Source organism: Pleurodeles waltl, chromosome 2_2 (genome assembly GCF_031143425.1).
Source record: "Pleurodeles waltl isolate 20211129_DDA chromosome 2_2, aPleWal1.hap1.20221129, whole genome shotgun sequence".
Lineage (NCBI taxonomy): Eukaryota > Metazoa > Chordata > Amphibia > Caudata > Salamandridae > Pleurodeles > Pleurodeles waltl.
In genome coordinates, this window is record NC_090439.1 from 891,849,511 (window position 1) to 891,863,893 (window position 14,383).

At 40.9% G+C, this 14,383-nt stretch overlaps 1 protein-coding gene across 1 annotated transcript; it reads right to left on the reverse strand.

Annotated features, from left to right (window-relative positions):
- Nucleotides 1-2,039: 2,039 nt before the first annotated feature.
- KLF10 (KLF transcription factor 10) lies at nt 2,040-14,049 on the reverse strand. Its single transcript, XM_069220586.1, has 4 exons — nt 13,892-14,049; nt 10,578-10,814; nt 9,224-10,121; nt 2,040-3,462 (listed from the first exon to the last, which is right to left on the reverse strand). Exons 1-4 carry the CDS (start codon nt 13,925-13,927, stop codon nt 3,206-3,208), a joined length of 1,428 nt encoding a protein of 475 aa, XP_069076687.1. The 5' UTR covers nt 13,928-14,049; the 3' UTR covers nt 2,040-3,205.
- Nucleotides 14,050-14,383: the final 334 nt, after the last annotated feature.

The window sequence follows — 14,383 nt, forward strand, 5'->3', positions numbered from 1 at the left end:
TTCAGGAGTGTGTTAAAAATGCTTTAATGTATTTTTCAAACTGGTGTTACTTTTATTTGTGTATCAAATATGTTAATCTTTTTGGCTGTTATCTCTGCATCTTCTGCATACTATGTGGGTTCTGCTTTTTATATACTATTACGTATGCTATCCTTTAATGCCAACTCGAGCGATCTCCCCCCACCAGATGTACTTAAAATTCCCCTAGTCGTGTTTTAAGTTCACCATTTCCGAGAACACTGGACAGACATGTCTAATTTGTGCAGGGTACATTTTAAATAAGAAAAAAAGCACAGCTCAAGGGCTGATATGCCTTCCGGTGCACAGCTTGTAGTCTCGGCAAGTGGGTAATCTTAAACCCCCTGTTATTATTAGTAACTTGTTGTGTAATTGGGTTTTGAAAAATGTAATTATGCACACAATCTGTATCACGCATCTTTCTTCATGCAGGGATTTGTTATGCCACTGGTGATGTCATATGTTATCATTAGTGATGTTATCATTGATGTAATTTGAATTGTCCTTAATAATGTTGTGTAACACGTGATGAGAAGAGCATGGTGTTGGCTTCAACTATGGTTTGTAAAGCATACCTTTTTGTTGCAGATTTTCGGGGTGTCTTTGATTTTGAATTGGAACCATTTAGTTATTTTAAATTTTGTTTAATTAAAGTGAATATATAATTACACCATACCAGTAAAAATAAACTTAATCCAGTGAAGTAGGTTATTTACATGAAATCTTTTAATAAAAACACATTCACTCATTATTTGAACTTGCTAGGCAGGCTTTTTTTCCTGTACTAAACCGGTGTACTGAGCATGGTGGGTGGCATGAGCTAAGGTATGCAGAACAGAGCTCATGCCGTAATTGGCAAATTAGCATGTCAAATGTTATTTACATATGCTGAGTGCTAAATTTGTTACAGCTATATTGCCTGGTTGGGGGAGAGGGGGGACATGTATTAAGGTCATATCAAAAAATGTCTTTTTATTTGAAAGTGAAGCTAAATTACAACTACACAGTGGTGACTGCCACTCTGTACTGAAGAGTATAGATAATGGGTAACTGTGGATTATGGTCCAATAATACAACTGAGAGGTTCTGATGACATCATAAACCACAACACCAAAAACTAAGTGGAGTGTAAATGTCACCAGAACCTCAATATGGCAATGTAAAACCATATTCCATGATGCGTTCAAAATATATCTAACAATGGCGACTAATTGCAATTAAATGCATACGTTTTGTTTAACTTTCATGAATACTTTTTTATATAAAAAAATGGACACTAGTAAGGGCCATTAGATTTATTTGATTATGTGGCCTCAGTGTATTACATATTTATGGATTTATCACATTTGCCACAACATTTGCAGATTTCACAAAAATTTTACTTCTTTCTCAAATGGATGAAAGTAACACAACAAGAGATTGTGTTACATGATTTGCACTTTTGCAGCATAATTTTACTAACTTTCTTGAATAATTTGACCCTCCATAACTTAATATCATTGTAGTCCTGACGGTGACCAAGGTCTGCAGAGTGGGTTCAGGGCTGTTGTTACTCACAGGGAATCATGAAATATTTTCTGTATATCTCTTTTCACTGTAATATATGGGGTTTTATAGCACAACATGTTGTGCAATAGAAACACCCAAACATTATTATGGAATAAATATAATATCTTGAGTAAAAGTCAAGATATTAAAAACAATATTGGTCAGCTTTTATGAAGCAGAAGAGTTAAAGTATTTTAGGAGTGCACGTACAGTTAGAGATCTTCAGTGTTTTAATAAAATCCCACGAAGAAGAGTAAACCCACATGAATCTGTGAATATTTTGAGGACATGTTGCACTCCAATTATCAACCTGTTGGCAAGCAGAATGAAAAAGTAGCTATTTTCCTAAATCTTAATATGTTTGAATTTTAGAGAAGGTTAAAAATACATGAAATATTTACAAATTGCACTACGATATATTTCAGGATACCATTATATATTAAATAAATATAACAATGCAGTAGAGATACAAATATTGTAGAAAAATTATTCTTTATTGTAAACAAGGTATTAAGAAAAACATAAAAATACTGTGCAAAACGTCATAGTAGTCAAAAAAGAGAGCCCTTGTCAAGACAGTGCTCAACAGTGGCTGTTATATAGCTTTATGCGTGACATGTATGTAACATTTTAGGAAATGTACAAATTGAAGACTGGCTGTGAAATGGCTCTTCAAATGGGAATAATGACTGAAACTTCATCTGTCAAAGGTAAATTGTAAATTAAGAAAATTCAACACAAATTAACATCTGATTCGAGGTTATTGTGGGTTTTTTGGCATCACAATAAAAGTGGACCCAAATATTATTTCCGAAATTAAGCTATCAACGCATAACTCTATTTTTAACAATGTCCTACAAGATATTTAAAACTTTGAAATGCACTTATAATCAAAAGGAAATAATCCTATATTTTAAGATCATTTATTGTGTGAATTATACACAAAATGTCTTAAGGAAACTTTTCAAACAAACGCATTTTTTGCAAAGCACAATAAATTAAATGTATTTTGAAAATATCAGGACTTTGCTGTGGCAGCGTCTTCTGAAAGATCTGCCATTTCAAGTACTGCAACAACTGTAAACTAGCAGCACCCTTTAAAGGTATGTGTTTTTAAATGGCCTTAAACTAGTAATACTCTGGCTCAAATAGCTGTGAGGTGGTAAATTGGTCATTGTCTGCTCCACAGAACCTCACTCGGACCTTATGTTTACTTCCATATCTGTAGTATGTTCATTTTCTGTCAAACATAACATCAAGCTAGCTATACCTGTAGAGAAAATGAAATAAAATATAGCAAAGAATAAACAGTATGCTTGCTTTATTTTAGTTACTATGCTTGTAGATGTAATAAAACATATCCTTACATTGGTTCCCTAACCTTTCCACAGCGCTTGTTCTATAACTTTCTTCACAGCCTCTTTGTCCTGCCCTGGTCATATGCAAAACTAATGTCAGTGCAATGTTAAGAGTATTCTAGGACACTCTCATGCATGACAACATCGAGACAAGCTGTGCTTCTGTCCACTGTGAATCCAGCTCCAGAAGAACTTAAACTCTGGAGCAGAAGCCAGCTTTCCGTCACAATTGATACACCTGTATCAATGAGAAGCTGAGGTATACTGTGGCCTCTTCCATTTCACTGAACAGGTGTAGAGCTCACCAACTCAACATCATTTAACTTGCTGACTTCCATTTGCCAGTTTGGTAACTTTTTAGCTGATAAGTGACGGCGGGCATGCTTGGTCAAATGGTCACTTCTCATGAACCGTCGATCACACATTGGACAAGCAAATTTCTTCTCTCCGGTGTGTGTCCTTCGATGTCGAGACAGTTCATCAGAACGGGCAAACTTCCGCTCACAGCCATCCCAACTGCAAGTAAAAGGTTTTTCTCCTACAATGAAGAATAAAAATAAATCTTAGACCTTACAATGCATTCTGTAAAATCTAAATACATTTATTTCATTGATAGCAAAATAAGTGGAGTACTTTGTTTTTAGCAGGGAGAAGAATTCAGACATAACCAATATTGATAATGTTACTGTATAAACAGGATCAATTATTTATTATGCAACTCACCAAATATTATCTTAATCATAATACCTGTTTTTGTTATAGCTGCCCCTAGGGTGGTTGGGGGCAAAGACTCATTCACAGCAAATTGGGGGGCCAATACTTTTGATCACAAAGGCTGATTTAACTGAAACAGAAAGAACAGTGTTTTGTACTGCTCTCTCTTCCTGTTTTACAAATTAATTGCGTAGTGCTCCTCGATAAATAATTGCAAATATAGCAGCATTGTGAAATATTTAATAAAAAAAAAAAACAATCAAAACAATTCTAACCCGAATTTCCCTCATATGTGTTCAAGTAAAATACTTTAGAAGTAAGTATAGGGATAACCTTTATTTCCAAACTACAAGAACCTTTCAGGCAGTTCACTAAACCTGTGAAATTCAGTGCCCTTTCTAACATGGCCTTCAGCAGTTGCATAGAGACACTTATTTTTGAGATTTTAGATGCTGCATCACTCATCCCCAAAATACTGCGATACGTCTAGAGGGTGAGAGGAAAGGGAAGAATCTTGACATACCAATTAAGAAATGTTTGTTTTCAGGCTTGTCAGAATTTCCCACTTATCCAAGGGATTTGTTCTCCAGTGCCCCACATATGTTTAGACCTTATTAGAGGTACCAGACAGGATATTTCTATGCTTTCGCCCACGTGTGGAACAGACTATTTTCAGCAAGATGGGTTTGGGATAAGGAGCATGATGGTTTTCTATTGAATTAGTGGCACTTCCTAAAGTCTCAGGACCAGTGATGACACAATGGGCTCCATGTCCAGAAAAGGAAGAAAAGATCGGACTTCAGAAACTTCTACTAAAGGAGGCTATCATTTAAGTACACATTTTCTCGATTTATGTTCTGGCTCCAAACCAACTACATCCAAACTCTTCCAACTTATTATAAGCTTGAAAGACGTAACCTGTTTTGTGCAAGCAAGACATTTTCTGATGAATTCTCTGCAGGAGCTAAACCCCACGATCGTACTGAAGAGTATCTAGCCATCACAGATTTAGAGGAGGCTTACTTCCATGTGCTTTTTCATCACAACACCTTGTTTGCACTTCCCTGGGGGAAATGCTAATTCAAGCTGCTTCTGTCTGGGTTTGAGACTGCCCATTCAATGTTCACTGTACTTCTGGTGCACATGTGAGGACATTACATGTAAGTGTATTATGTTAACTTCAATATCTGGACAACTGCCTTTTCCGTGCTCCGTTCCCGAGACAAACCCAGGAAAAACATGCATACAGAATTTATTGTCATGGTTAAGAGAAAGTCTTTCTTTAGTCTTAAAGTGTTTTCACGTTGAAAACTTTAGGCAAATCCCATGTGGGATGTACCACCACACTGTCTCCTTCATAGCTCCATACTCAGCAATTGATGGACCCAAGCTTTTTTGTTCTTTCTGCAAGGTTATGGCTAAAACTGTTGGCTCATCACATGCTGTGTTCATGAGAGTAAGCATCACTAGATTAGATCAGCTTATTCATTCTCCCCTTCGGTTAATGAAGTAAATGTACTGGCAGTATCAACTTTTTCAGACAACTGGGTTTAACCCTATGGTTAGACCCACTGGTTCTCATGATCAACACCTAGGAGAAGGGTACATGAGCGCCCTTAGAAATGGGGTATATCGAGGTGGTGATATTTTTTTAATGGAGAGAATGTTTAGTAATTTGAGAAGTACCCTTAGACTTCCTTGGCACCCAAGGTGGCGGCACAGAAACCAGATCCAAATCCCTGTAAAGGGTGGCTCTCACAGGCTGTGGAGTTTCATCTCCATTTCCTGAAAAACGATATTGAGGAGGAGAGAATAGATGGATAGACTACAACCACAACGTTCCGAGCCTCCCACAATTTCCCTCTTTGTCCAGAAATGTTTAAGACGATTTTCAGTCATCCAGGGCTGTATCTATTTATTTAGGGACAATGTGCAGCTACTCTTGGTAGAGGGGTAGTCAAACATTGTAATTGTACTGTCATTGCATTTATACAGCACTTACTGTCCCTAACGAGGTGTTGAAGCAAATTGCTGCGAGTAGAATGCTATTCCAAAACTTAGAGTTAATGGTTGGTCCAGTGCTCATTATTGGGTACTGTGATTAACCTTGTGCTCAAGGAAATAATTGAATCCACTTACACCTGGTTGCTTGTGTTAGATTGAATTAATAGGAGTTGCTTGTGATCCTTAGCAGGAAGGGGAGTCGGGGGGCTTTCGGCTATGTGAGTTCATGCAATTAGTTGATGGGAACAACAGATCGGCTACAGAAGATTAGGTATTATTATTAGGCTGCAGAAATGTAGTTAAAAAAAAAAAAAGGAAGATTGCGATCTATGAAATGAGGTGTGGGACATTTGCACAGATACCATAGTAGAAATTAAGGCAGAGAGGCATGCCCCTCACGGTATGGTATGTCCTCAGAGAGGAGGCAAGTACAAGATGGAAGGTAAGGAGAGGAGCATTCGAAAGGGATGAAGCAAACAACTGAATGTTTTAAGTAAAGGTCAATTTTCCATGCAGGATTTTATAATTAAAGTGAGAGCAGACTTTTTTGAGATAGCACTAAATGTAAGAGATCGAAAGGATGTTGCATCACTGCATTCCACACTACAAAAAGACATCAGACGATGCTGTGTATATCTGTAGTTTATTCTGAGACATGAGAGAGACAGACAGACTAGACTCCCTTGGTCAGGGTTCAGCTCTTTGCACCCCATCTTCCACCAACTGTTGTTGCACTCAACTCAAGGTCTGCAGGGAGGAGGAGAGTTATTCTTGTGGTACCAACGGTAGAAGAGACCATGACTGCTCTAATTAATCCAAGTGGCAGTAAGTCTGTAATGAGTTCTACTCGTATCACTTAAGTTGGCCAAAGGTACAGGTGTTCAAGCTACATCGTCTGTAGATAATACCATTCAGTCGGAGACAGCTTAGTCTCTGTGATGTTCAGGAAAAGAGCAGTCGCCCTCCAACAATCTTGTTAACCTGCTACATTCAAGTTATATTTGAGTTATTGGGTTACTTTTTTGTTTTTAGTGCTCAAGAATTCGGCTTGGCCCTAATTTGTGGGACTCTTGGTTTTCAAAATGTCCACAAGGAATGCTTTCTCCTTGGCCTTGCAGTAAAAATGTAGACTCCTGCAGAGTTGAGGACTTCCTAGATATTTCCAGGTTTGGTGGTTGAAGTTTCGAAGTGGTCCTGGTGTTCATGAACCTTGCTGTGGATCTCATTGAAGTCTTATAAGGCTCACATCTGAAATTACAGTCTGTTAAATTAGTTAGCCTTGTTACTTCAGCAAGGAGTTTAGGTTAACTGGGGATACATACAGATACCTTAGGTTTCCCCCTGAAGGCTTAGACCTTCTCACTAATCCATCTTTTTCGTCCTATGATTATTTCCAAGCTTCATCTTAACCATGATAGTGTTCTTCCCTTTCTGAGGGATAGTACCTTCACCCTGGGGGATTCCTATGTTCATATCTTAGGTGTGATGAGTGTGATAAAGATTCACTTCTCTTGCACCATCTCCTTTCTGGTCTGTGAAGGCCTGTTTGTAAGTGGGTAAGCAATAAATGATAAAAAAAAGAACTTACACCGCTGCTATCTTGGGTACACGGGTATGTTTCTCTTTTTCTGTGACATGTGATAACTTGTGGTAGGTCGTTCATCAGGTTTCTGGGGGAAATCAACTTGAGTATGTCTGCCTTGTGCATCAAGTATATGGATATCCCTTTGTCGGATATCCATCATGCAGACACATGAACTGCTCCTAGTAACTTTATCTCAAACTATACATTGAATTTTGTGTTTTTATTGTTCTCTTTTGGTTCTTTTAGCAGAATTCATGATTCAGGCAGTTGGTTCAATTCCTGTCAAAGATCCTATGAGAAGCAGGAGTTGGAACTTAGTAAATTAATCTGTCGAAAGATGGTTTTGTGCTGCTTATCTCTTCAGTGATAAGTAATGTGATGAAACGCTTAAGGATGCCTTGAGTTCTCTGCGGGCTAACCCACCTTCTATTTATTCCCTTGTGGGGATCCATTTGTGACAAGCTGTAAGGGTAACATAAAGGGAATATTTGCCACACTACAACCAAAATTATTAAGATAGATTAATAGGACGTATTGCTTTTTAAAGTTGTATAGAAGCGAATTGTTGTTTTTGGCAGACTTCTCCATAACAGTTAAAATAATGTTTAGTATTGTATCAGTGAATACTATGATGTACTAGAGCTCTCACAAACTGCCAAAACGTAATTGCTTCTAGTTTGTGCTGTCATGCCCGCTACGGCACAACTTTTGGAGTGAGGTTCCAATGCCACCCTCGATCCACCCAGCTCTCCAAGGTGGCAACTCCTGGTTACAACAATTTGTAAAAACTATTAAAAATGTCTGTGTGTATCCATACTAATGTAAATAAATAAATAAATAATTCTACTAAGCATGAGATATGGTCCTATGGAACGGTTGCCAAACGTGGATGTAAGATACTTTAAACCCTATTACCTTCCCTAAGTGACCCTATTACCTTACCAAATTATGCGACTCTAGAAAAAAACCTTCATCTCCTCGTCCCTCCGTTTTCATATATGCCAATGTTAAGCTGCACATCAAAACTAGATTATATTTTGTGTCTAGGCTAACACAATGTGGTCACGCTAACGTTTCACGCTACTGTTTACAGATTGAGAACAATAGGAGAAAAAAGAGAAGAAAAAAAATGCATTGAAATATCATAAAAATCCCTTATATGGCACGTAAGAGCAAATAGTATAATTTATTTCAATATGGTTAGTATCGATCTGCCAGGTTTGTGATGTCTGGAGTGCCAGGGATTATTGCAATACCTTCTGGAAGTATGACAAACTTTCTTATCTGCAATAAATACTGGTGAAGAGAAGAGCATTGACATTTTGGACTCCTTTTTGAATAGTATGTAATATATACTGGGAACATTAGGTATTTGATTCAGACTAATTTGGTTTGAAAAGCTTTCGAATCTAGAACAGGCTGTTAATTGTGTTATCCTGCCTCCAGTCTTTATTTTTTACAATCCTCTGTGTCATAGCTTACTCTCTGTTGTCATGCTTTTACAATTGTAGTTAAGAATTATTGTTGTCTTCTTCGGTTTAACAAAAGACGGAGTTAAAAAAACAAAAACTTGTATTGATATGATAGTATCTTCAAAAAGACTAACGTCGAACACATTTACATTTACATACTAAGTGGCTGATGTTGCATTGTGCAGTGAGTCTTCAATTGTGTAGTAAATGCAGCTGGTAACGAATAGAGTAATCCCACTGCAGGAAACATTGCTGGCAAAGTATTGGCTAACAAGCAAAAATACAAATATAAGTTAGCACAGTTACAGTTTCCTTGCATCTTTCAAAATATTACACCAATCTTGCTCAGCTCCCTTTCATTGCCAACCCGTATACACATCAAACAATCACAGTGGGAACGAAAGGCAGAAAATGTGTGTGATGGTCTACAGAAACAAATAGTGCTGTGATGAACTCTAACACGTCAGGCAATATTTTGTAATACTATTCTAGTAACTGGTCTATTGTTAAACAGAACATCTCACCTGTATGCGTCCTCATGTGGGCTTTTAAATGAGAACTCTTGAAATAAGTCTTTCCACAACCTGTCTGGCTGCAAATATGGCTTCGAATTCTTGAAGAGTCAACCTGTGGTGTCATTTTTGCTGCAGACGTTGTGCAACCTGGAGCAGGTGCAATGGGAGAGAATCGAGTGCCATTTGGATTGTTTATTGTAGGTTTTGTATTATGTACAACTGTCTGTGGCATTACGAACATAAGGGCTGCTTTCGGTACTTGACTTCCCATGACTACAACAGGCTGACAAAGACTTGTTTGCTGGCTCGACTGGGTGTGAGAAGGAACAACAGAAGTGACCACAGGCCTGTTCACAGAGAACGGAAGCATCTGACAAATGACTGGCATGGTTGGGATGACACTCGATGTGGAGTTAGACGATTGGAGTACCATTGGAGTTGGTTGCGCTGATAACTGACTTGCTGTAGAGTTATGGCATGACAGCATCTGCGGAGCTGAAATTATATGTTGTGTCCACCTTGCTTTGTTTTCCTCATAGGACACTTGTTGGTTTTCATTTGTCAATTTCATGGGAGGCACTGTTGCACAGGGTAGACCTTTTCTTGACATTTCTTCATTAAGTTTGACTGTTCTGTTTGTTAAAGTGTTTTCGCACCTTGACCCACAAGCTACATTCGACATACTAGGATTCTGACTGTACAGTTGTGCATCTGCTGTGTGGCGGATCACACTGGTCACTTGGGCTTTGGGTTGCTTGTCCTCTACAGGATCTTTTATGACCTCTTTCACTGCCTTGTCAGTGTCCCGCTTGGAAACAATGGACTGTGCGCTAGATGACTTTGTTATAACTGGCTGAACGGCTTGAGACATCTCGAAATCGGAAGGGCTATATGGAGGTGTCAGGCACTAGAAGATATAAAATGAAAATGATACTGAGAAAGAGAGCTCGAATTAGACAACTGAGCATGACAAGTACACATATATCAACAATGTTCACTGCTTATGGTCTCATTCCGAGTGCTGCAAAAAATGCAATTCTGGAGCAAATTGGTATCGACATAACAGACGTAATTTCCACAGGTCATATTTTATAAGAAAAAACTTTTTGAAATTTGTCTGAGGGAAAATGGTTGGAAAAAGGCATAACCCATAGTAATCAGTACGCCGATGCCAATATCACGTTATGCCTCATTGCGACCTGTGGGACTTGGAATGTGTGAGTGACACCGCACCCAGTAGATATTACGTCCTCGAGTCTAGTGTCTGGATTAATTGGGAACAGTACTGCCACCTAAAATGCTGGGGCACTCGAAAGGAGACCATTAAACTAAAGCCCTTTCAGAAAAAAGGGGTGAAACTTACAAATGCTGGCATAGCTTGAAACTCTGTCGCACTTGGGAGCAGGTTATCCTCCATCTCCTCCGACACATCAGATGCTGGGGTAATGGGCCTGGGCTCCATGTACTTCTTGAAATCGTATTTCCAGCTGTAACTCATGGACATTAGTGCCTCAACAGCTTCAAAATCACTTTTTTCCGTTGTACTGTTCCACCACCAACTCTCACTTTGCTTTTCCGACGTCATCTCTAGTTTTTCCATCTGTGATGAAAACAGGGCAAAAATGAGTCCATCGTTACTCGTTTTACATGTTACAAGTTAAAGAAAACTGCAAGAAAACACATTTGTGCCACAGTTTATTGCCCATAGAAACTACAGTTTTGATAATGTTGAGGCCATTGTGCACTAGTGCATGTATCGCTGCAAGCACAGCATTAGCAGCAGCAACCACTATTTTTTTGTCATCAATCTTAAGTCAAACAAGCAGGTATTACTATTATTATAAGTTAATCAACTGCAAGTGAATTAAATTCCATGTATTTTATGATTCAGGGCATTTTAATTGTGAGTCTCTTCCACCGCACACTAGGCAAGTTGCAATGCCCTCCCTCTCAAATGCCCTTTGTGATTAGGTATATGTGCATATGCAAACATGTAAAAAAAAAAAAAAAATGTACATTTTCATGAAAACTGTCTTTTTTTAAGACATTGGGTCCAATTTACAGGTGTGTGGTAATGGAATAGCAGCCAAAAATTGGATGGATGGATGGTGGTTTTCTTCACAGCGGAGCCATTGCTGCCCCCACCCGCAGAAGATGTGGAAAGGGGGGGGCTATTTAGGGTGGTCCCTCCCACGCCATTCCTAGTTCTACGAGGTCCACCCAGAGTTCACAGACTGTATTCTTTAATTAAAAAAGACTAGTCTGTCTTTAAGAAAAAAAGTAAGAAACAACTGAAATTAAAAAGCACAGTTTGTACAGCCATTTGGGATGAAAGTAGACAAATAAATTGTACTATGTAACGTAGAAGAAAACATAATTTCTACTCCTAGCTCAGCATCATGGGAATCTTCACTAGATTCACAAACGCTGAATGGCACTCAGGTAAACAATAAGCCCTACCTAAAACCAATTTTTTTTTAAGTTGACCAAACTGTTTTTATTCTAACACTCCTAAACTTCGTCGCCGTTTTCTTCTTGATTTTAAAATTCCCTTTTTGTGACTCAGCAATGTAATTTATAGTGTAACTCGGCCGCCTGCTGAATATTACAGTTTTCTGTATAAACTAAACTGTAACGCCCTCCACCACCATTTCATGTGGGGCTTTGATTTGCACTATGTAATAAAAACAAAATAAACGTAGTTCTGTCTAATTTGTGACACCTTCTGGTCTCTGGCTACTCTTTTTACTGGACAGTACTTGTTCCACGCTCATACTGCCAATGGCTCAACGTGAAACTACAAGCCCAGTGTGAAAAGCAACGCTGATGAGAAAGCATGGGAAGTATTATACAACAAGGCAACTGAGTGGGCCAGTTTAAAATTGAAACGGTGCTGTAACTCCTAAAAATTAATTAAAACGACCACGTTTCTTTTACGTACAAGTGTGTAGAATAAGAGGCCTCAAATATACTGGTGGCGACGGGCCCCGCCCGCGCACTGACCTCCCTGTAACCGATAATTTGATACTCCTAACAGTCATCAAGCAGCGCGGCGAACTCCCTCACATTCTAGTGCAGGAGGCGCGTCCTAATCCCCCTCCCTCTCTTCCTACCCAATAGCTATTACCACAGCCTCTCATTGGTTCCCAAGGCCGCACCGCGTGGCCTCCGATTGGCCAGCGGACAGGGGGTTGGCATGTGACGGGAGCGTGATCAGCTGCTGCATCCCTGCTTTGGGGAGCGTGCACTGAGAGGACAGAAGGGTGGGTGGAAACTGCCGCTAACGCGCCAGCGACTAGCCCGACCTTTCACCTACTTTCTCTTTGAGCGCTGAAGTGAACTCGCGCGCGCATGCACGCACACGCCAGAAAAGGCGACCCGAGAGCAGCGCGCGCAGTAATTTGAAGCGGCATGGAGTGGCACGAGCGCAGCGCTTAACTGCAACAACGCCACCGCCCTCTTCAACATTTTCCCGGGACAGAAGGACCACACGGCAATCTCAAGCCAACCCACCAACACAAGAGGTCCCTGCAGAGGCCGCCCTGTTAGTCATCACTGCTCTTGGTGCAGTGCTAGATGTAGCGCGGGGTACGATATAAATCGGTCATTTTTCTCATGAACTCTACTGATGAGGAACGCTTGTTACGCAAAAAAGGCGCTAAGCCAAGGCACATGAAAAGTCTTTTACACACTTTGCAACGATTCCAAGCGCGTAGAAACCGGGAAGGACAGCGTTATGGGGATGTTTTTGGTATCGAACAGAGGTTGGGCGGAGACGCAGTCAATTCACAACCGTGCTGTGTTTCGTGGGGGGCGTTGGGGAGTATCCCACCACATTGTTCTGCACGTGTCCTGCCTCCACCCACCCTGTGTGTGCCGTGGCTCCGCTCCCTCTTCCCTGTTTCTGATACCTCGGCTTTGCCTGGGCAAGTCCCACTGTCTCACTCAACACCCCTCCCATTCTGAGCGACCCCCTCTCTCTGAAGACCAAGCCTACAGCCACCCACTACTTGGTTTAAGACGTCCCTGTGCTGGCTTCTTATCATGGCCACATCTCTGTGGGTCAGTGTCGGTTGTTTCTGCTTACTGGAGTGGTACACAACACACAAAACTGAGGATGAGGAAAAAGGTTCAGCTTCCCAGTCAATGAGTCACAAAACACAGGCGCAGGGACCATTCCTACACGGTACCAGAAAAAGCAGTTCGGCAGTGGGCTCGGTGAGCATTTCTACCCATAACACTTAAGGAGATAGCCTTCTACCCCGTTAAGAATAATTAGTCCATGTGGTTTTGTACAGTTTATCGCCGAGACAACACATCAGCTTCAGTACATCTTACCCCGCTTTTAACAGCCAGGTACAATCACTTCTAATGCGTTTCACTACTGTGAAATAAGGAGTTTGATCCCAACACCCGCTCTCTAGTTGAGCTTAATATATAGTTAAGCTATTTATAGCAAACACTATGGGCATATTTCCACAATCGCAGGTTTGCTTAAGGTACACGTAGATTTGCATTAAGCAATAGATTACTGTGGATCACCATCAGCCCCTACCACCCACACTCTTCTGCCTACACAATCTGCAGGGAACACTTGAAACCCCTGGTTCCCGGGGACACAGACGATGGGGATGGTGAGTAAGTACATGGCGTCCAGCGAAGCTCGTAAACACTTACCGCTCGCTGATAAGACGCGGCGCCGAAGTTGAGCATGTCTACAGGGCGGCTCACAGGGGATATTGTTGTGATGGTGTCTCTGCTGCTAAAGCTCCCGCGGCAGCTGTTGCTTCACTCTCTATCGTTTGTGCCCAGCTGCTCCTGCTCCATTCAGATACAGCGGCCGCTCGGCAGCGCGTGGGCCTGACCGTAACCAATCCACAGCAAAGGTGTGCCTAGCACCGGCCAATCAGAAGGCGCGCGGCGCGTGATCAGCTGGTGCTCGCCGGCGTGCCGGCCTGGGAGTCGGGGCGTGCTAGGCGGGGGAGGCTCAGGGAGCGGTGGGACGGGAAGTCCCTACAGTCTGTACCCGTCAGCGCCGCTGACCCCGCAGAGACGGTGACTCAGTGTCACGTCTCCTCCACCAATGAGGTAGTGAGAGGGCTTCCGCGGAGTGCACTGTCTGCCAGTTCTAGAAAGGACTCTTGATATATGTTTTTTGACCGCTTCGTG

Bases quoted from the DNA above. Each gene is read 5' to 3' on its own strand.
- KLF10 (XM_069220586.1), bottom strand. From the start codon at position 13,927: ATGCTCAACTTCGGCGCCGCGTCTTATCAGCGAGCG. The intron at 10,815-13,891 runs GTAAGTGTTTAC...TTTTCATCACAG, and splicing joins CCGCGTCTTATCAGCGAGCG to ATGGAAAAACTAGAGATGAC. The intron at 10,122-10,577 runs GTAAGTTTCACC...TATATCTTCTAG, and splicing joins TTCAAGCTATGCCAGCATTT to TGCCTGACACCTCCATATAG.